Source organism: Acinonyx jubatus, chromosome X (genome assembly GCF_027475565.1).
Source record: "Acinonyx jubatus isolate Ajub_Pintada_27869175 chromosome X, VMU_Ajub_asm_v1.0, whole genome shotgun sequence".
Taxonomy (NCBI): Eukaryota; Metazoa; Chordata; class Mammalia; order Carnivora; family Felidae; genus Acinonyx; species Acinonyx jubatus.
The window spans coordinates 11973349-11994674 of NC_069389.1; the positions used below are offsets into that span (position 1 = coordinate 11973349).

At 43.4% G+C, this 21326-nt stretch overlaps 1 protein-coding gene across 2 annotated transcripts in view; it reads right to left on the reverse strand.

The window, feature by feature from the left end:
• CLTRN (collectrin, amino acid transport regulator) overlaps window positions 1-21326 on the reverse strand; it is a 34313-nt gene that overhangs the window by 5777 nt on the left and 7210 nt on the right. For both annotated transcript variants that reach the window (XM_027054529.2, XM_015071431.3), the window contains exons 4-5: window positions 9136-9249; window positions 4676-4870 (exon numbers count right to left, since the gene is read on the reverse strand). In XM_027054529.2, coding sequence (XP_026910330.1) covers window positions 4676-4870; window positions 9136-9249 — 309 coding nt within the window. The remainder of the gene's footprint in view (window positions 1-4675; window positions 4871-9135; window positions 9250-21326) is intronic.

Here is a 21326-nt window from a genome sequence, read left to right on the forward strand (position 1 = left end):
ATAATTAGTATCTATTATGTGACACAAACCAGACTAAGTGCTTTATATACATTACCTCATTTAGTTCCTATTATTAATATTATGAGGATTATTATGTGCAATATTATAAGGATTTTATTATTATCCCTGTTTTTCAAATGAAGGAGCTATGACTCAAATATGTAGAGCAGCTTGTCTTTGAGAATGGAACAAGATTGGTCTCACCAGTAAACTAGAACTCTAATTTAATCTCCCCAGGATTCACTCAAAACACGTATTTGATTCCTATTGAGTATGTACATTTAAGAACAGCAAAGGGAAACAATTATTAGCTATAACATTCCTGATTTTATGTACATATCTATTTTTAAGACTATTGACTTAATTAAGACTTTACATGAATGTGAAGTTTCATGTGAAGTTTCAGTATAATGAAAGTGTGTAGGCTGAGCCCCATCCCCTTGTGTGAAAAGCAATAACTGTAGAGACTGAAAAGTATTCCTGTTTACTATTGACCTTATAGGAATAGAAACAAAACCAGAAATAAACCAAGTGAATTTACTCATGACTATGCTCAACTGTGAGCATTAGTTAGGGTTTTATGTCCTGAGTCCTTAACGTGGCTTTGTTACCAGGTACAAGACTATAATCTCCTTGCAGGCAAGGCCCATCCATGTTATCTATGTATGTATCTTCTAGGATACATACTAGAGCTCCTATGACAGAGTGGATGGTTGATAAAGGAATAAGACATTTTTTACTTCTTTGGGGCTTGGCCTCTGGAGAGATGAATTTAGATCATTGTTAAGATCCTTTCCTAAGAGCCTAACATTATTACAGTCTATTTATATACAGGATTCATAAACCAATCCTACTATATACATGCAAGTCTGAAATCATGCTGCGTCTGTGACTCTCCTTTTATAGCACAGTCCCAGGTTATATAAAGTTAGGGCTTTTAACTGCTTTTTGATGGTGATGCTAGTAACTTGCATTACTATAGCACTTTCCAGGGTATAAAGCACTTGTGTGTATTCTCTGACTTTGTCTCCTTATAATCATAGCTATTTAAGAAAAATATTATTATCCTCGTTTTCCATATGTCACCTGCTCAAGACCACTCAGCTAGTAAACACCGGGGCCTGAGATCAGAACCCAAAACCAAGAGTACTGAGCCAGTGCTCTTTCTACTAAAGCACACATCACAACTTCATCACCATGATCATTATCACATCCCCATCACCATTACAACCATCACTGTCATCATCATTGCCATCATCATAAAGCTGGCCAGAGATCTAAAACATCTGCTTGTGGGCTGGGGCTAGACACAGATCTAGTACACACGTCACCATGGAGTATATGCAGTCCATCTTGGGCACCTGCCCACCTACCCAGCTGCCTAAGTATCTCCTGAAAGAAAATTAAAAAAAAAATCTTTTTCCAACTTTTTTTCCTCCAACAAATCTCTCATTTCCACAAACTGCTATTCTCAACTAGACGGTAACAGAGAAAGGAGCATCTTCCTCAAATTATTTCCCAAGGAGGTGGCATTGGTGTGTGGAAGCTGGCTGGCATGGGCTTGCCAGAGGTGGTTGTTAAACATTCAGAAATCTCATACTTGATAGGAAATCAACAAATGCTACAAATCAGAGTATTTTTTAGAAAGCTAGTTAACCAGTCCACCACTATTCTAGTAAACAGTAACCCTAATAAGGTCATTTGCCTTTTTTTTTTGTCAGTACTTTAGCTTTATTAACTAGCTGTTAGCCCGTAACAATAACAATTGTTGTGGTGTCATTTGCCTTTTAAAATATGTGTTCACTACTAAAGTCCCAAGCAATGAGCCACTGAACTAGAAATTTTTTTTTACAGTATCATGGCAATTTCTGGACAGAAAAGAGATCCTTTTTCAGCATCTCTTAGTCACAGAAATGGGGTAAGCTCTGCTTGGATAATAATAATTACTGTTTATTTAGAGCTTACTATATCCTAGGTACTTCACATACATTTATCTCACCCAATCCTCATGGAAGCCCTGTGAGATATTATCTTCCTACTACAGATGGCAAAACAGTCCCATGGAAATTAGATGACTTGACTGAGGCCTTTTGGCTAAAGGGTATAGCTGGGGTTTGAGTTCACTTAGTTTGGCTTCCAATGACTGTATATGAATAATGAATGTAATGCCGTTATTGACCCAGGCAGAAGAATTGCCAAAGCTTTACTTGAGAAATTTCCTCAACAGTAAAGTATGCGTATGTCTTAGATGACAGTGGCACTCTTCTCCACAGAAGCAAAATGGTAACTTAGATGACTCTGCAGTCTGTCCTTCTAAGTTTAAGGTCTGTATCACGCAAACCATGTTCATTACTATCCAATGTATGGATTGGATTGTCGGACAAATCTTTGTCTTCCTCAGGACTAAAGGCATTGGGGGCAATTCCTGCTTCTTGCATGATTAGAAAGGGCTATCATGACAATCATCGGGGCTCTTCCCACTTCAAACTGCACCCTCTCCACACCTTCAAAGCAATACATTGCCCAAGAGAAGCCCACCACAGAGCGTATCAGACTCAAAACACAACAAATCAATTTATCTTCAGAAGGCTGTCATAACTGTCCTGACTATATTTGCCAATTAGTGATGCTCTCCAGGTTTACGCAAGAGATTTGTCTATCTGTTTTCCTAGTCTGAACACGAAATGAATTTGCGAAGGCAGGGTTGTGACAACAGTCTCACTTCTCCCAGGCAACAGATTATGACGCTACACACCCAGTGATTATATTACTGCAGAATCCGCTCAGCAGGAAAGAGATAGCAAAGCTGGAAGACCAGCAAATGGCAGGATAATAAAATAATAGAACTAACACTTATTGAGCGCTCGCTGCGGGCCAGGCACCACTCTAAGCACACCACTGCATTAACTCCTTTGACCCCACCACGTTCATTATTTCCAGTACACTGGACTGTCACTCTAGAAGAGTTATCTATGCACAGGCAACAAAGATAGATTTAACCAACTCGACTCTAGCACCACAAACCATACTCCCCTGAGCCTGGTTTCCCTGACTCATTGCCTATGCTCCCTGATACGCATAGAGTTAATGGATTACATACAAGAGCAGAATCTAGGAGATACTTTGAATCTAAGCAGTCTCAGAGTCCATTCTTCTAACTCCTATACTATATTGTGCTAGTGAGAAAAGTGGGAACCAAGGAGATGAAGCGCATTCACCAAAGTTACGATCCTTAGAAACGATAGGATCACAGCATTCTAGGATTGATACGAAACTTAAAAATATTAAGCGTAAGTATTCAAACATTGCAAGGGAATATTTCTTAAAATTCGAAAAAAACTCAAAACAAATTAACAACTCGTTCCAAGGCTCTCTGCATTACATGCCATGTCAACATGAAGAAAGTTGAGCAAGTACAACTTGATATTAATCTCTGAGTTTAGTTTGGGCACTAGACATAAATCTCCTTTATTCTAGAGCACTTATCATTTGTGAAAAGAAATTTACAAAGGCCAACATTTAAAATGATTCCTTTCTGCTAGCAACTAGAGTGAGACATATGGAAAGGAGTAAACCCCCAGAGAAACATTTAGTTGAACACATACTTGGCCAAACTCATCCCACATGTCTGTGTGGGCATCGACCCTTTTGAAAACCAACGCACGTCCCGTGATTCCCACTTACCTGAATTCCTCTTCCTTGGTATCGGAAGAGAAGGTTTTAGAAGAATCAAATGGCCTAATGAAGAGTAAGGACCCTCTCTGGATCAGAGGTTCTTGTAAACAAATTTATTTTCTCCTTTCATCATGCTGAGAAATCCTATCTCCTCTCCTCCTGTCCCACTGCCTTAGTAACTCTCCCATTGGTCGGCAATTCCGACCAGATTGAAGTAATTGCAATCATTTAGACAGCAAAGTTTGCAGTGCCCCAGAATCCAGATAAATGAACTCAGGGAGTAGGAATCTCTATAAAGTAGTTAAATTGGAAGCCCTCAAATTAAGTGAATTAGAATAACCTGGATATTCATTAAACTACATCCCCTTCACTGATTATAATTTAGAAAGCCTGCAGTAGTGCAAAGGAATCTACATTTTAACAAATGTTTCAGGTGATTCTGATGCAAGGTGTTGACTCAAAGGTCACTTCTAGGGCCATGGTTCCATGTAATACCATAGGCACTAGAGGGACAAGCAACTATTGAAGGGAGGGAAGTATAAAAGCGCAAAAGTATCTGGGACAAGATGGCAGCTGTAGGCACGAGGCCAAGAAAAGGCAAGCCAAGCTGGGGATGCATGGAAAGAACTGTGGAACTGCTAGCATTTGGAGCTGGAGGACTATTAAAGATTAACCCTGCGTACCCAAGAAATCTGCTTAGCTTTGTATATCCACCTTACAAAATCTTAACACAGATATTAAAATCAATTCTTGATATGAAATATTCATACGGTGTAGAACAAAGAAAAAGACAGTAATGGAAGGAGTCATAGTAAGGGACACTGGACTGTAAAAAGTCTCTAAACACAAGAGCATAAGTGACATTTTGCCAATCACCAATATTTTCAAAGTTTCAGATTTAAGGCATTACCTTCAGCTTGGGGAAAATGCTGTCCTTACTTTCCCAAGTCATGAGGAAATAGGAAAATGCTCTTTAAATCATTCCCTTTTAGTATCTTACCTTCTACGTTGCCGGATTCCTGATAAAATCAATAGCATGACTGCAACTATGACAATGCAAAATATCACACCAAATATAATAATCCAGATGGGCACAGATGGGTCGGTGGGTGGTGCAAGAGTGGACGGAATTTTTAAAAATTCAAGAGTCTGGTCATTCAAAAAGAAGGCACCGTTGATCCGGTTCCTATTCATTCTAGGATACAACAATGATCAAAAACAAACAAAACAAGAGAGGAAAACAATTAGAAACAGAAGGTCCAGACCCATCTCTCCATGATTATAATTATCTCTAGAAACAGAGCATCCCTGTAGCATGAGACTTGAGGTTGACTAGACAGTTTGATGAGAGGGCAATCGTGCTGTGGTACTTTTCAGAGCAGTGCTGGCTGCTACAGAAAGGCTTGTCTACTGTCCTCCACAGTTGTGAATGTCCTAGAAGTAACGGGAAGTCCCGAGCTTAAGTTCTCCCCACCATGTTTGATTTCCTGAAATGTGTGGTGAGTACAGGAATGGAGACATGGTATAGTAGATTTGTTCGGGAAATTCCAAGTGGTTCCATATGACTAAAGTAACAGGTGCTTGAGGAGTCCAAAAGCTAGAAAATTATCAAGGTAAATGAGTTACTCTTCCTGGGGAAAATCTGCATTTTTGGTGGTGGCAGCAGTTAGGGATGGGTTGGTAGCAAAGACTTATTTGAATGAAACCAAATAAGTGAATTTCTAACTGTAACTTGCAAACTAGGTGAGATTTCTTAGAGATAGTGTATGGCATCTACTGAATTCGCACTAGACAAACTGACTTCATCTACCTCTAGAGCAGCAATGGAAAATACAAATATATGTAAGCCTCATGTGTGACTTCAAATTCTCTAGGAGGTGCAATTTAAGAAAAAGTAAAAAGAAACCAGTGAAATTATTTTAATTTTTCTTTTTAATTTTAAGTAGGCTCCACAACCAACATGGGGCTTGAACTCATGACCCTGAGATCAAGAGTCACATGCTCAATCGACCGAGCCAGCCAGGCACCTGAAATTATTTTAATCATTTTTTTTGGCCAATATATCTAGAAAAATATAATTTCAACCTGTAATCAAAATTGAGTTGGTTCACGTTTTATTTTGTACTCAATACTTTACACTTAGGGAATATCTAATCTTGGACTAGCTACGTTTCAAGTGCTCAATAGCCACATTTGGCGGGTGACTACCATTCTGTACAGCTTAAGTCTTGAACCTGACAGTAATGGCTTGAGAATCTCTGCAGACTGGCACCAAGCTATCAGGGAAGACCTCCTTTAGCAAATAAAAATCTATGTTGAGGCATTATTATTCATGAATGTGAAAAAGAATCCCAGCCAGAAAATCTACAGCAGGCGATAATTCCAGTGTAATTTTCTTTTATCAAACTATGGAAAGTTTCCTTTTTCCATAACATATTATTGGTAATCTGGGAACACAAACCTCTCCACATAATAATGAATCCCACAACTAAGGTATAACTCAGAGTAAAATGAGAAGTTACTCTGTATTTCTCATTCTATCTACCTGGTTAGTGAACACTCTGTTGTTCTTTTGCCTCTCAGGCTGATTAGAAGTTCTAGATCAGGGGCACCTGGGTTGGCTGAGTCAGTTGAGCATCCGACTTCGGCTCAAGTCGTGATCTCACTGTTAGTGAGTTCGAGCCCTGCATCGGGCTCTGTGCTGACAGCTCAGAGCCTGGAGCCTGCTTTGGATTCTGTGTCTCCCTCTCTCTCTGCCCCTCCCTCTCCCCAACTTGTGCTCTGTCTCTCTCTCTTAAAAATAAACATTAAAAGTGCTTTTTAAAAATTTTTAAAAAAATGAAGAAGTTCAATACAGACTAAAACTCCAACCATCACTGAAATCCCCAATAGGTGTCAGTCACCATGGACATCTTCCAGCCAAGATTGGCCTGATAAGGCCAGGCCCTCACGACAGAGCTAAAACAGACATCGTAGAACTGGTGGCTCATTCCCTCACATAATTCCGTAAGTGTGGACACTCTGGTGGAGAGAAAAAACATCACTGGATGTGATGACAGCGCACCTGGGTTCAAATCCTCACTTTTTATATTTCTAGTGTGGTGGCCTCAGCAAATCAATTAAAATTAATCTCCCTGGGCCTCAATTCCCTCATTTATAAACCGAGGATAATAATAATTACTCAAAAACAATTGGTGTTGATATTAAATGCCACAGATGTGTAGGAACACGCTTTATGAAGCAGGAAGTGTTATGCAAATATTCAGTGGAACTAGCATTATTTTTTCAACTCCACAGATTCTTCAGCCCAAAAATTCCTATCACCTGCCTTCTAGCTACCATCTCCTTGCTCTTCCTGGTATCTTTCTTTCTTGGTATTGTTCCCTTTATTTTCATACAATCCTGGTGAGACCTACGCATTCCCTAACACAAATTCTCATTCTATTGGCCATCCTCACCCCCTAAATAGCTTCCCCTGCTAGGACCTTTGACAGACACTTTCATCCCAAACACTCACTCTTCTCCCTCAGGTTCACGGAAGCCTGCTTTAACTGCAGTAGCTTAATTTCCTTGTGGCCCCCGCAGATCACAGGGAGAGCTTGAATAAAATTCCTTTTCCTGTGAAATACACTGTTCCTAATTCTTATTCCCTAAGGGCTGGGTATTAACAGTAAGTCTTAGGGGCAGAAGTGCAGAAACAATACAGGTCAAACCTTCCTGCTAAAGCAGATTAAATCATTTCGCACTGGTACAGATCAGTAAGGGAACTGGATGACTGTTCACACAAAAACCTTTGGCATTTGATTATATACTCATTATCTTATATGTTAATATTTTACAGAGAGCAAATGAATTCTTTCACTAGATATTTCTCCTTGGCGAAGAGCAGAACTTCAGTAACTTGTAAATCCTTTGTTGAGGAGCGCTACTTTGTTTCACTCTTTCTTGTTCGAGAAAGAGTTGATCTCCTGAACTCATTCTTCCAATATACTTTTGCCCAACATTAATCATTTGAGGGATAGAAAGTTTTGACATGCATAAAATGCACAGTGGGTGAAGTAAAAACAAACTGCATCCTTCCTCTTCTTTGAAGTCAAGAACACATTTCAGTTTTGAAAGTTTGTTATGATCACAAGGAGAGGAGGAGAAAAACTCTCAGGAAAAAAACGTGTAAAACTTGAAATTGGGTTAAAAAAATACTACTGAGTGTCTGGTGGATACACCTTTCTGGACAATTTACACCTTCTACTTGTCCTTGAGTTATTTTTTTAAGTTTTTATTTATTTATTTTGAGAGAGAGGCAGAGAGAGAGAGGGAGACAGACAATCCCAAGCAGGCTCCACACCGTCAGTGTGGAGCCCAATACAGGGCTCGAACTTGCAGAACCGTGAGATCGTGACCTGAGTTGAAACTGAGTTGGATGTTTAACCAACTGAGCCACCCGGGTGCCCCGGTCTTTGAGTTATGTTGCAAATCTGTAAGTAGTAGAAAACTGACATAATGTAAATTATTTTTGTCCACTTGATTTTCTATGGACTGATTACTATTTTGATTTCTATATATGCATGGTTCCTTGAAAGTCTCCTTTGAACTGTTTTGAACATTTTACTACTAGTTCCCTCATTAATTAATGAGATAATAAAATCTTTAATGGCATTTATTTTTAATTTGTATGAGAGTCATGACTTTACCTTGTTTTTTCAAAAAGTATCTTTTAAAGGGAAAGGCTGTACATTAATTAAGGAAGGTAGGTCCTTAGAGACCCAAGAAATGAGAATTTTTGTCTTGGTTTTTAAATAAAAGTCAAAGGTATGACTAGTTCTTCAAAACACCTTACATTTAATAACTCATTTAATCTCAACAACTCTGAGAGGTACCATAATTATTCCCATTTTACAGATTACAAGAGAATAACAAAGGGGAAGTAATTTATCTGTATTTAAACAGTTAGCAAGAGGCAAAACCAGAAGGATTTGGGCTCCAGAATCCATGTGATGAACCATCACACAATAGTGCCATACAAGGTGTTCTTGACAAAAGAAGACAGTAGTAAACATTCGTGGCTAATATTTAAACCAGGAGTTCTCAGCCACAGCACAACTGACATCTGGGGTTGAATAAGTCTGTTTTGAGGCGCTATCCTGTGTATAATAGAATGTTTATCAGCACACCAACTTCTGTCTACTCAATGCTGGTAGAACCCCCCATACATACCCCACCTCAACCATGACAACAAAAATGCCTCCAGACATTTCCAAATGTTTCCTTGGAAGCAAAATTGTCCTTGGATGAGAACCACTCATCCAAACTGATCACTAAAACAAACTAACGAAATTAAATCTTTGACATATTTATACATAAGTCATTGTAAGAAGAGAGAGAATTCTTCAAAATCTATGAAAACAGCAAACTAATCAACAAGTTGATTTACCAGTAGAAGACATATTTAGCGGTGATTACCTTATGGCTGTCTGTACCTCAACAGCAGGAAGGGTGTGATTTTTCAAAGGATCTGTAACCACAAACCAGAATGACACTCGCTGGGTTACATTGCAAACTAGGACGTGGGAAATTCTGCAGATGATGGGGGAAAAAAATACATTGTAAGTAAATAATATCTAATTACATTAGAACATCCACTCTGGTGTTATAACTGTCTGAAAACGTGTCTTAGCTATGAATGAAGTCATTTCTACCATTATGAAGAAATGTCTTATTAAGAAAAAACTAGCATAGAAAATTTCCTTTGTTTGAAAAGCATATATTTAGGGATCATCCGTTAAATAAGGATCTACCAAAATGAAAAAACAAGAAAAATTACACAGCAGAGCATTAAGGATCTTATTCTCGCATCACCCACTAGTTGACAGCACACGGGCTTCAACACTGGCCTTTTTTCTGAGCTACAGGAGCCTTTTGTACTTCCTCATCAAGCTCTTTTTAGTGTCTTCCTCATTCAGCCGTCTACAGCTTGGGTCCAGACAAATCAGGTGCCACTCTTCATCCAATACTTGCTTCCTCTGTTGACCACATTTCCCTCCCTCTCCTACTCCAGTACTGGCGACAACTCAATAAAAGACTTCCAAACTGAAGTGCTATAATCAGTTTACCAGCAGCCTTTGAACACTGTTTCTGCAGTTACCTGCTTTCCAACTGTAAATTGGAAATGTGCCTCATTCTACTCTGTAAACACAGATTACCAATAGAAACGACATGAAAGAAATGGCCTAAGTGTTCAGAATGGAGACGACCTATATAGGAATGTATGAAGGGCATAAAGGTTGAAAATCATAGGAGAGTCCACATAAATAAACACTGTCAGTGCTAAAACATAAATCCTGAATGGCTTTCACCATTTTCAGATTGCAGAGGTGACTGACATCAGGTACTATTCAAGAAGAATGAAAGACATATCCGCTTTACTAATAAGTTGACTTCATTTTCCTTAAAAGAGCGAATGCTCTTTAAGGTGTATTATGTTCATTTTCACAATAAAGACAGGGCCATTGTGCCGACTTTCTATAATTTTCGGGACCTGATAGAAACTATTCCATTTTCTCCCTTGCAATGTCACATACAGAAGCCAAGCCTTCCTGGCCCCTCTGCTGGAGCCAAGCGCCTGGGACCAGTGCTGGGAAGTGGGAGGTTCTCCCCCCAACCCCGCCCTCAGCAGCAGGGAACGCCCCACACAGTTGCCACATCCATGGGGCACTGGCCCCACATGGGCACGACCCCGTGCCCAGAGGGTCCCCACGAGTGACCCCACGCGCTGTCCTTGTGCCCGATGCCAATGATCCTCCTAGCTCTGCGTGCTTCACAACTGCAGACTTTGGGAACCTACGGAAGCCGAATTTCCACCTCAGAGGCCCCAACCCCGCTGCACTGAGATCATGGGCAGCTGCCTGGGCACAGCCATGGCCACGCTGCCACGCCTGGCCCAGAAGCGAGGTTCCCCCTGGCCCAGGCCCACCCGCTGCTGCCCGGGCCCGGATGGGAGCCGTAGCCTCTCCTGGGTCTGCAGCCAGCCCGCCCCCACTGTGCCACCCTGCTGGGACCATGTCAGAATCTGGAGGACGATGGTCCCCAAGGCCTAGAGAAGCTTTCACCGCAAGCCACCCCTCCAGATATTCATGGGGTTGGATTTTTCTAGTGATCACAAGAGTTTGATGAAATGGCTGGGGAATGCCCAGAACCCCACACACAGTTGGAGCCTGGTGACCATCGAACTCACTCCTGTGGAGCACAGGGGAGATTCTACAGATGTCCGCCTATCCAGGAGCCCCTGGGGCCCTATGTCAAGGAGGCCCCGCCGAGGCCCCCTAGCCAATGCAATAAATCAAAAAAAAGAATCTGAGCACCTCTCTGCTTTGAACCTTCCAGGCCAAGGTAGAGAGGCAGAGACCGGGGGCCAGGCCATCCTCCTTCAGGCCTGTATGGAGAGATAGAGTGGTCCCTTCCTTTGTGCCCGGGCCTGGGCCTCTGAGGCGAGGCTTCTGCTCCTGGTGCAGCAGGGCCCCAGAGGACACCAACCCGGGCCTACCTGCCTCAAGGACACAGCGCCGTGGCCTGGGCTGCCGAGCAGATCAGTACTCCCCAGGGCCTGGGCCTCCCACAGCCTGATGTCTCCCCTGTATCCTGAGTCAGAGCCCTGCCACCTCCACCTCCTGAGACTCAAACCCACAGTTGTTTCACTCTGCCCTACCCCCACATGGGCCCCCTGACACCCCGAGTCAGCCCTCTCCCCTGCAGCTGGCGGCTCCACCAAGCCCCCAGACCCACTCCCTTGACCCTGCAGAGCCCACACTGAAGAAGCTCCCCAGCTACCCAAACCTCTGCCTTCCTTGTGCCCACCCAGTCTTCCTACCTGTTCCCACACTCATCAGGAAGGCATGCTTCTTCCCTACTTCCCCACTTTGTGAAGTGAAAATGGCGTTCTTGTTTTAGATAAAAATAATAGACAACTTTATGATCACAGAGAATGTCATTGTCTTTCTTTCAGATGTACATGTTAGGATTGCGTCTACACAGTGAATTCACCTTGGCCCTGTAACATCTGGGACCAGATAATTCTTTGTTGTTTGTTGGGTGCTGCTGTCCTCTCCATTTTAGGGTTTGAGCAGAATCCCTGGCCTCTGTCCCCGAGGGGCCAGCAGCATACACACATTGTGAAAATAAAAAACTGTCTCCAATCTTTGCAAAATATTCCGGGGCGGGGCAGGGGTGGAGGGAATCACTCAAAAACAAAGACAAAACCACTGGCAGAGAATCTCTGAGGGACAGTGACCTCTACTGGCAGAAACAGCCAAGTTTGGTCTCCCAATAAGTGCTATGTTAAAACACAGCAAAGACAGAGACAACAGACTGAAGTGGTACATGCTTGGAACAGACGTCCCCCAATTTCGTAGCATGCTGTGGTGTGAATGATTCAAAGACTGGGCCCGTGAATCATCAGAAAATGCAAATTAAAAAAAATAAGCTACTCATTTAAGTGCCTCAGGTTGGCAAAAATGAAAATGCTAAATAATACGAAATGCCGGTAAAGACGCAGAGAATCAGCATCCGAGGCAGTGCTGTGGGTGTGAACGCATCCAGCCACTCTGCGGTGGCACTTGAGAGTGTGTCCTGGAGCATAGTGTGCCTCCCAGAAACTCTTTTGCACACCACACACACACACACACACACACACACACACACACACAGATTGGCGAGGATGTTCTCCCCAGCACTCTTTGTCAGAGCAGACAACTGGATAACCTAAATGCCCACCAGTAGGGGATGATAAAGTAAATGCGCTACATTCTGTCAAGGGAAGACTGTTCCACGAACTCAAGGAAAGAAACAGCCCAAGGATTCTCCACTCCTGGGCTACCAGGCCACATAATTCTGTGCAGGGCAGGGTGTTTAGCAGCACACCCAGCCCCGATCGCCCACAGATCAACAGGCCCGCCTCCGGTGGTGACAATCAAAATCGCCTCCAGGCATTGCCAAATCCCCGAGGGACAAAAATCACCCCCAGTTGGAAATCACTGAACTAGAGCTACATGTCTTACAACATGTTGCATTGCAGAAATACACTGGTGAATGAAAAGATGGGGAGTGGGATATTCTGTGTAGCACGTGCCATTGATATAATTTAAACAAATGCAAAGGAATATTGCTGGAAACATAGGGGAGGCCAAAAAGCGGATAAGAGGTCACCTGGACACTTTGCCTATATTGTTCTTTCCATCTAAAGCCTCTTTAATTACTGTTCAAACATGAATTTCATGGCATTCCCCCTTCAGAGAGTCAGAGAATGCGCTGTAAACAAGGCAAAGTCCCTTCTCCTGTGCTACCTAAATGGGGTCAGTACCCTACCCACATAGGAAGCACTTATAAAAATCCTCCAAAGTGTCACGGTCTTGAAAACTAAGGCTGACCAAGGTCATGAAAACCAAAGACGATACAGAAACTGTCTTCATCACTACAGTGATCACTACAGAGGCATAGATTCTGGAACATAAGAAGGACATTAGTCGAAAAGGGAAGAGGGTCTGAAAATTCCATAGTTTAGTGACATTGAACCAATGATAGTTTCTTAGTTTTGATATATCTATCACAGTTATTTAACATGATAGTATTAGGGAAACGGGGGAAGAGTCTGGAGCAGAGTTTCTCAAAGTCGGAACTATTAACATTTTAGGCTGGATGAGTCTTACTAATGGGAGGCTGTGTATTCTTCTGGAGGATGTATAGCACATCCTCGGCCTCTACACGTTCAAGGCCAGTGTTGCTTGTGGGAGGCTGTCTATTCTTCTGGAGGACGTATGGCACATCCTTGGCCTCTACATGTTCGAGGCCAGTAGCATATGCAGTTGTGAAAAGCAAAATACCTCCAGGCACTTCTAAATATCCTTGGGCACCGTGGAGGGATGAAATCCCCCCAGGTTGAGGACCACTGATACATAGGATCTCTCTAGATTTTCTCTGCAAGTCTTTTGTAAATACATATATTTTTTCTATCCAAAAACACAAATACAGGAGCAAAGCCGTTATTTTAAAGTTGCCAGGGCACAGTAAAATGATCTATAAGAATAAGACAAGGCAGTGGATCAATAATAGTTTTTACTATTTTCATTGATGAAGAGATAATAGATGCAAATGTACTTTGAAAAGAGTCACATTCAAATGCAAGACACTGGCATCCATCGGCATAAGGGTGGTCTTAATTATGTAAAATGTCTGGACGTGAGTTCCGTTACGTGTTCACATGTATCAAGGACTTATCAGGGAGCCTCCAAGTGTGCTGGAGTCCTAAGAAGCACCGTTTCCATCACTTCTCCAAGATGGGTGTGAGCGCAAAGGGGAATCGTTTTAGCTGCCGAGGGTCCTCAACTCAAGAACACTAAGTATCCCACCCACATGGTGGTTCCTCCAGTAAAAGAAGACTAGGGTTTTTAGCAAGCAAAAGTAACCCTGTGCTCAACAAATACCAACCACAGAAATACAATTGCTGAGAAGTGTTGATATTTTTGTTCAGATCCAGGCAGTGAGGCGGGAATGAGTAAGGGCACGCCCTAAAGTAGCAAGGTTGTGGACAAAGGCCAGGGAAAAGCACGCCCTGCTTCTGGAGAAGGTTGTAGAAGAAGGCAGAGAAACACCCGTGGGCTGGGGTGGCCTCCTTATTTGGATGATGCTTGCAGAAATGAACTGTGATGTCTTGGTTCCCCCAAGAGTAAGAAAGTGAGGCCCAACAAGAGAAAACCCAGGCAGTGCACAGCTACTGCCACTATGGCCATCGACACCATGGCCATCAGGGGAGTCTCCACGAGGATGGAAGAAGAGCAGAAATGGGTGGCTGAGCACTGTTTTCCTGTGTCCACTGTACCCTAAGAGACAGGCCTGTGGCTTAGGCCTGGATGGTAAGCATGCTTCACTCACTCACCAATGTGTACCGAAAACAGGCGTAGATTAGCCAATATGGTCAGGGATGGTGAGGAAAAGAGTTCCTGCTGCAAGGGCTCTTAGATTCCATGACCCTTCTCATAAATGCCAGGTGCACGAGTTTAGTGGCAAGACCCTTGAACACCAAGGTCACAGTGTCTTGAACCAGTGAGAAGATTAAAAACCAAAGTAGAGGCCAATACTTCCCGAGATGTCTGAGTTGACTCCGAAGATTCCATACCCCATCTAAGAATGGACCCAGGACGGCCGGGAGGGCAAAGGGCTTCTAGATTTCATGTGGTTTGTCCACAGTCTGTGTCAGGAGGTTCTCTAATCCCTGTCCTGATATGAACTTCATTGTGTCCAGGCAAAGAGCACCCTCTTTAATTTTATCAGCTGCGGGGTCACCTGGGACACTATCTAAAATACTCAGTTTGTCTGCAGCACAAGCCTTCTCTGGGCCCTGGGACAGGAGGGCAAGGCCCAAGTCTGTGCTGCGCTGCGAGCCCCTGTGTTCCTGCGGTGTGGCCTGAGTAGGCACTCAGTGAGTGAGTGAGAAATGGGTGGATGAATTAATGGAATGGAGAAATGAACTCCATTGTTTCTATGATATTCTGAGAGACAAACTGGGAAAGTAAATTGGGCCAAGACCAAATGGAAAGGGGGGAATGAAAGGAGGGAGGTTACTTCCCCAAAACTTTGTTTACACAACCACAGATACTCAGACAACACAATAGTAGCCGAGCTCTCTCGCATAAGAAGACTCCTGATACGGTGTAGATAGGGGTAGCCGAGAGGAAGTGTAACTGTGAGGGAAGCTGGTAGTAAAATGGAAGTAGCATGAAGACTGGTCCTACAGACGTCAGTAGTAATGTCCTTAGCGACCAAAGGATACAAATTCCTCCCATTTTGGCTTATGTACCACGGGTGTGACTTCTCCCTGGCCTTGCTCCAAATGTGACCACATGGAACGTCCTCGAAGATTTACACAAAATGAAACCCTAATCAGACAACAAGCACCTAGTGAGCTAAGCACGTCTTTGTAAAGTTTATTTTGATGTATTAAGTAAACTGAAATGCCTACGTCTTAAGAGTTCTCGTCACAAGAAACAAATGCTGAAACTATGTGTAATGATAGATGTTAACTAGATTTCTTGTGGCGATTGTTTTGCGACATACACAAACATTGCATCGTTATGTTGTCTGCCAATGACTAATCCAATGTGGTAGGTCCATTATACTTCAACGTAAAAACTAATTACTAAACTTAAATGCCAGGAGCACAACTAAAGGGAAATGCTACATTTTTGAAATTGTAAATATAGATGGGTTTGCTGGAATTATTGGAATTTGCTTCAATAATCACTTTGCCCAACTCTCTTATGAAGTAATAACATTTACATATACCCTAATGGCTTCTCAAGCAAATCCTGAAAAGGTAAAAATGTGCACTCCCTTTCCTCAAGTGTGGAAAGCCTTGGTTTTATACTAATCCTCTACGATTTGGCTCCCCTGCCATTTCTCCTCAATGGCGCCAGACAGGGCCACCTGCATCCAAGGGGTGGTAAGAATCAGGCCTCTTGTTTCTGGAAACCAAAGGCCTAAATAGGAGCTGGGCTGCTGTTTTATAAGCACAAGACCATTAATCCCCTTACCGTGGACACAACAGCACGTTGTTCCTTTTTAGATCACAAGACTTGTCCTTGAATAACTAGGCAGAGGGAGAAATTCATTCCGTGCTCTACACCGTGAAAATCGGAAAGAAAACGGCATGCCTGAGGTAGACTTCTCCCTCTGTTGCTCCAAATGATACATTATCCTAAAAGCCAATAAATATTTAAGCAAACTGGGCAGGTAAATGTCCCAGCTGACTTGGGAATTAGACTAGAGTTTAACCTTGGATTATATTTCTCCAGAAAATGCCTTCAAACATTTAAGTTTTTCTGTGAAACTATTTTAGTAAATCTGGCCTAAACCTTACTGTAATCGCTTGAAAACATCTAGCTGCCATCTTCTTCAAATTCACGAGAAATCTTCACACAGTCTGATCTAATGAACCCAGAACTTTCTATCTTTGAAATTTCCCCATACCTCTTCTATTCTGCCTTGAAGAGAATCCAGGAAGTAGCAAGAAAAGCAAGATATCAAGATTTAAGTAATGACTTTGAAGGAACTGTCTTGTTTTGGTCACATTCAGTCCACCTGCCTACCACTTCTCCCACGCCCTGCTTCCTCAATGTGGGCGCTATGCTGTGTGGGACCTGGTTTTATCCATCAACTTAATGTCAGGGCCGAGCACCCAGTAGACTTGAGTGGAGCCTCCTCAACTCTACGGATTCCAGCACAGCCATGCAGTTCAGAGGCTGGCCTCAGTAGACCGCGGGGCAGAAACAGGTTTCTGTTTCTCACCCCTCTGCCTTTCCCTGCCCTGTCAGCTCTGCCTCCTTCTTCCTTGACAGCATCTGAAGCAAATGGTGTAGCTTTCCAGTCACTTCTCCTTATTAAAAAGATCAGGGTAGGTGAATCAAAACTCGGATCAAAACGGTCTTCCTGCCTGACACACAGCTTCTCTCCGTCCAGCAGTGCTGACCTGAGTGGAGTGCACCACTGTTGTAGTCTCTGTGCACACTTACCTCCCCACCCCACCCCCCGCACGTGTCCCTTCCGCCCCCCACCTGCTTCATCCTGCTCATTTAGGGATGGAAAGGGAGACGGGAGAGGGCTGCGGGCACGAGGGACGGAAACAGCAGAGTTCTCTGTCCTTAGCCAGGGCTCTCTCTCTATGGGTCCCTCTGGCTGTTCACCGTTCGGGGTCCTCCGTTGAGGTGGCTTCCTCGCGTTCTCCATTCAGAGCACCTTGCGGGGCCCCCGGGGAGCTGTCCGGGGACCTGTCTGGGGACCTTTGCACCGCATCTTCCCCTAACGCAGGTGACGCACTCTGATCAACTTCCTCCATCCCCCCTCTGCTCGGCCTCCAGTGGTGCACTGCCAGCCTTGACCCCCTGCCTCCTCCTGCCCTGAGGTTGGTTCTCAGCCCCAAAGCCAGGGACTCCATCCAGCTCCCTCCCGCAGCCTCTGCTTGCTCCCGGGAATCCATTCAAGGGCAGACCGCTTGCAGAGCCGTCCTCTCCCACCCAATGACAGGAGCTCCAGCCCGCCTTCCACCTTGAGACTTCTCCAGCTGCAAGGCAGGCCTCAGTGACTGGCTTCACCATCATGCAGGTGGGGGAGCATCTGACAGGACATCATATGCCGGTCTCTCCTCTACAGACAACTCCACTCTCGGTGAGCAATTCTCTACCTGACTCGAGGTAGACAGGGACACAAGCAAGGGTAACACTCAAAGCACATACTCGCTGGTGTGGCATGGGCACCACCTCATCTGAATGGGTCCAGTTGTCAGCACCCCACGTGGCTGCATGGTGTGTACGTGCTGGAACCCACTCCTGCCTGTTCCTGACCTATGGGGGAGGGAGTGGAAATGTCACAGCCTCTCTGCAGGCCCGCACCCCCGGCCTCTCTGACCTTCTAGCCTTCTCTCCCACTGCCTGCTGGGGTTGGGTGAGGGTGACTGGATCCGTTCAGTGTCCTACCAGTCCTGTGCGAACGCCGCCAGGACCTCTCTCTAGGAAAAACCTCCTCTTGCATAGTCAGTCAAGGTCATACTGGATCAAGGATATATCGATCGTAGGTTTCCAAATATGCAAAAGCATCCTCAGGACATACTGAGCTCTGTGTCACAGGAGGCGGTCAAGCTTGATACGAGAGATATCGTAGCCAGGACCGGATAACAGGTGGAATGAAAATGAGGGTATCCATTATTATGATTATTATTTGAGTATCTTTAGTGAGCTACTTTGTACATTTTCAATTCTGTACATCTCAGCATCTTCAAGTTTTCTGCAATATTCATAAAATAAGCAACGAGGAAAAATAAGTAAATAAATAGTGAATATCGCAGATCTGGATCCCTGAAGCCATCCCGGAAATGGGTATTTGCCACTGGAGGGGTCTGCTAGGGCGGCTGTAACAAATACTGTAGACTGTGTGGCTTAAGCCACAGAAATGTATTTTCTTACAATTCTGGACTCTAGAAGTCTCAGATCAGGGTGTGGTCAGGGTTGATTTCTTCTGGGGCTTCTTTCTTTGGCTTGTGGATGGCTGCCCTCTCCCGTCTTACCTGGGCTTTCCTCTGTGCACACCTGTGTCCTAATCTCTTCTTCTTATAAGGACACCATTCATAGTGGATTAAAGCCCACCTATAGGACCTCATCTTACATTAATTACCTCTTTAAGGACCCTATCTCCAAATACAATCACACTCTGAGCTATGAGGGGTTAGGACTTGAACGCATGAATTTTTGGGGGGGGGAGGGGGACACAATTCATCCCATAGCACCTCCCCTGCAGAATTTATTTTGTCCCTCGCTGGCACCAAAAGGCCTCTCTAAGGCAGAAGAGTTAAAACCTGACCCGGTAGCCGGGCTACTGGTGTCTTCCATCCAGCCACCACACTCGCGAGAGGCAGCCTCTCTGCAAGGTTGTTTTCAATCCCGTCTTGCATTTTGTGCTGCCTTTCCCACAGCGGCAGCCCGTTCACGTAAGGATGCAGCCTTCTTTACGGCAGTGCATGTAGAATGGGGCTCAGCTACTGAATTGCATCTTAAACACCTCCTGGTTCATTAAGCAGCCCTCATCACTCAGCCTCCCGACAGCAGTACTGCTGGCTCTCACACTGCCTGTGCTTTTACAGGAAAAAATTTGTTGACCCCTGATAAAGTTTTGCACTTTTTCACTTGTTTAAAGGACACTGGCAACAAAGGCTTCTGTATATCTTGTGCACCCAATTCCAAGTGAAACATGTTTGCAAGTCAACAAGATCAGATATTCACAGATGTATACAATGCCCTAAGTTCATAAAGAAAAATTCAAAAGTGAATTCTACAAAATTCATCTAAAACGTTACATGTTTAAATTAACTTTTCGAAACGATGGGAAACATCTGGTTTAATGTAGTCATTTACAACCTTTAACATAGGCACCCAGAGGAAGTAACAATACCATGAACACAACAATGTGTAAAACCTGCTGAACAAGAAAAGGAAAGGATAAAGAGACTATTTGCAGGGGTTGGGGGTTGCATTGTAAGATGATCGGGGGAGGGGGGGTTTCTTATATTTTTCCTTTTCCAATTTCTGCAAAGCAATCACCTCATTTTTTTGAAAAAAGTTATGATAAACAACTGTGGAAAGAGTGCTGCAGCTTAAAAGGCAGATGATAAACACAAAAATATATGTTTTTCTGCAACTCTATAAAATAGGAGTAGAGTTCACTTTGGACACAATTTTCTTTTCCCCTACACCTCCTTTTTCTAATTTTTTGAATCATGTGAATATATTACCTATTTTTAAATATTTATGTGTACGTGTGTACACACAAATACATATATCATATGTTTACTTTGCTCCCTCAAATTCTATTCTTCTGTTTCCTTCTTCATAGTCACAGTCCATGCATAATATATTGTGGGTTTCAGGTATGCCAATTAATAGTGATCCTATTTGTCAGGTTCTGAATCATTACAGAATTTAGACAAAAGAATAAAGCAGCTAGGAGACCAAAATGAAAGGCCAGGTTGGAGGACACAGCTTTAATCAGCAGGAAAATTTTCTTCCTAATTAAAAAAAAATCCTGAATGGAGATAAATTCATCTACAGTGTCCCATGTAGAGCTGAACTAGGGCACCCATCGCACATACAGGAGTAATATGCAAGATATTTAACACCCTATATGATATGGCACCTACCAACAGCAACAGTCCTCATCTGTAAACAGCACATACACCTGTAAGGCTGTACAGAACATACAGGTATATGTGCCTGCCCATGCAGGGCCTAATTCTGGACTCAGTGTAGGGAGTAGCACAGAAAACCACCTGCTGTCTAAGGGCAAGCCAGGTCCTAAAGAGAAGGGAGCCACAGACAGCTTCTCCTTCCAGCTCACCGATTGGGTCAGCCTTTTCTCCTCTTGAGGGGAAGGAGAGAGGGAGTAGACAGAAACCAGGAGTGTTACCAGCATCACAAATAGACATGAAAGGAAACATCACAAATACAGAAGAATAGAAAAAATGTAAAACTGTTAACACTTGTACTAAAGCTTCTAAGAAAATAACCAAGGTGCTATGACAGATATCAACAGTGGAATGAACCTATACATATTTATTTCCAAAATGAGTGCTATGGACTGATTTGTTCCCCTTCCCCAAAATTCCTATGTTGAAGCCTGAACCCACCCCCCCCATATGACTGTATTTGGAGATGGGGCCAGTGAGGAGATAATTACAGTTAAATATGGTCATAAGGGTGCAACCTTGATAGGAGTAGTGTCCTCATTAGAAGCGACACCTGAGAACTCACTCTCCGCCCCCTTCCAATGCCGCCTCAACAGAGGTCACATGAGAACAAAGTTCTAGTGGCATCTGTTAGGCAAGAGAAGAGGACTTGGAATGAGATCTATCTTGCCAGCACCTTGATCTTGGCCTTGCAGCCTCCAGAACTGTCTGGCATTTAAGTCACCACTGGGTGTGGTATTTTGTTATGGCAGCCCTAGCAAACTAATACGATGAGAGTAGAGTTTTTTTTTCTTTCTTCCTTCCTTCCTTTCTAGCTATCTATCTATCTATCCATCTACAAGAGAAATTATATGTATACAATAGGAATGTATAAAAA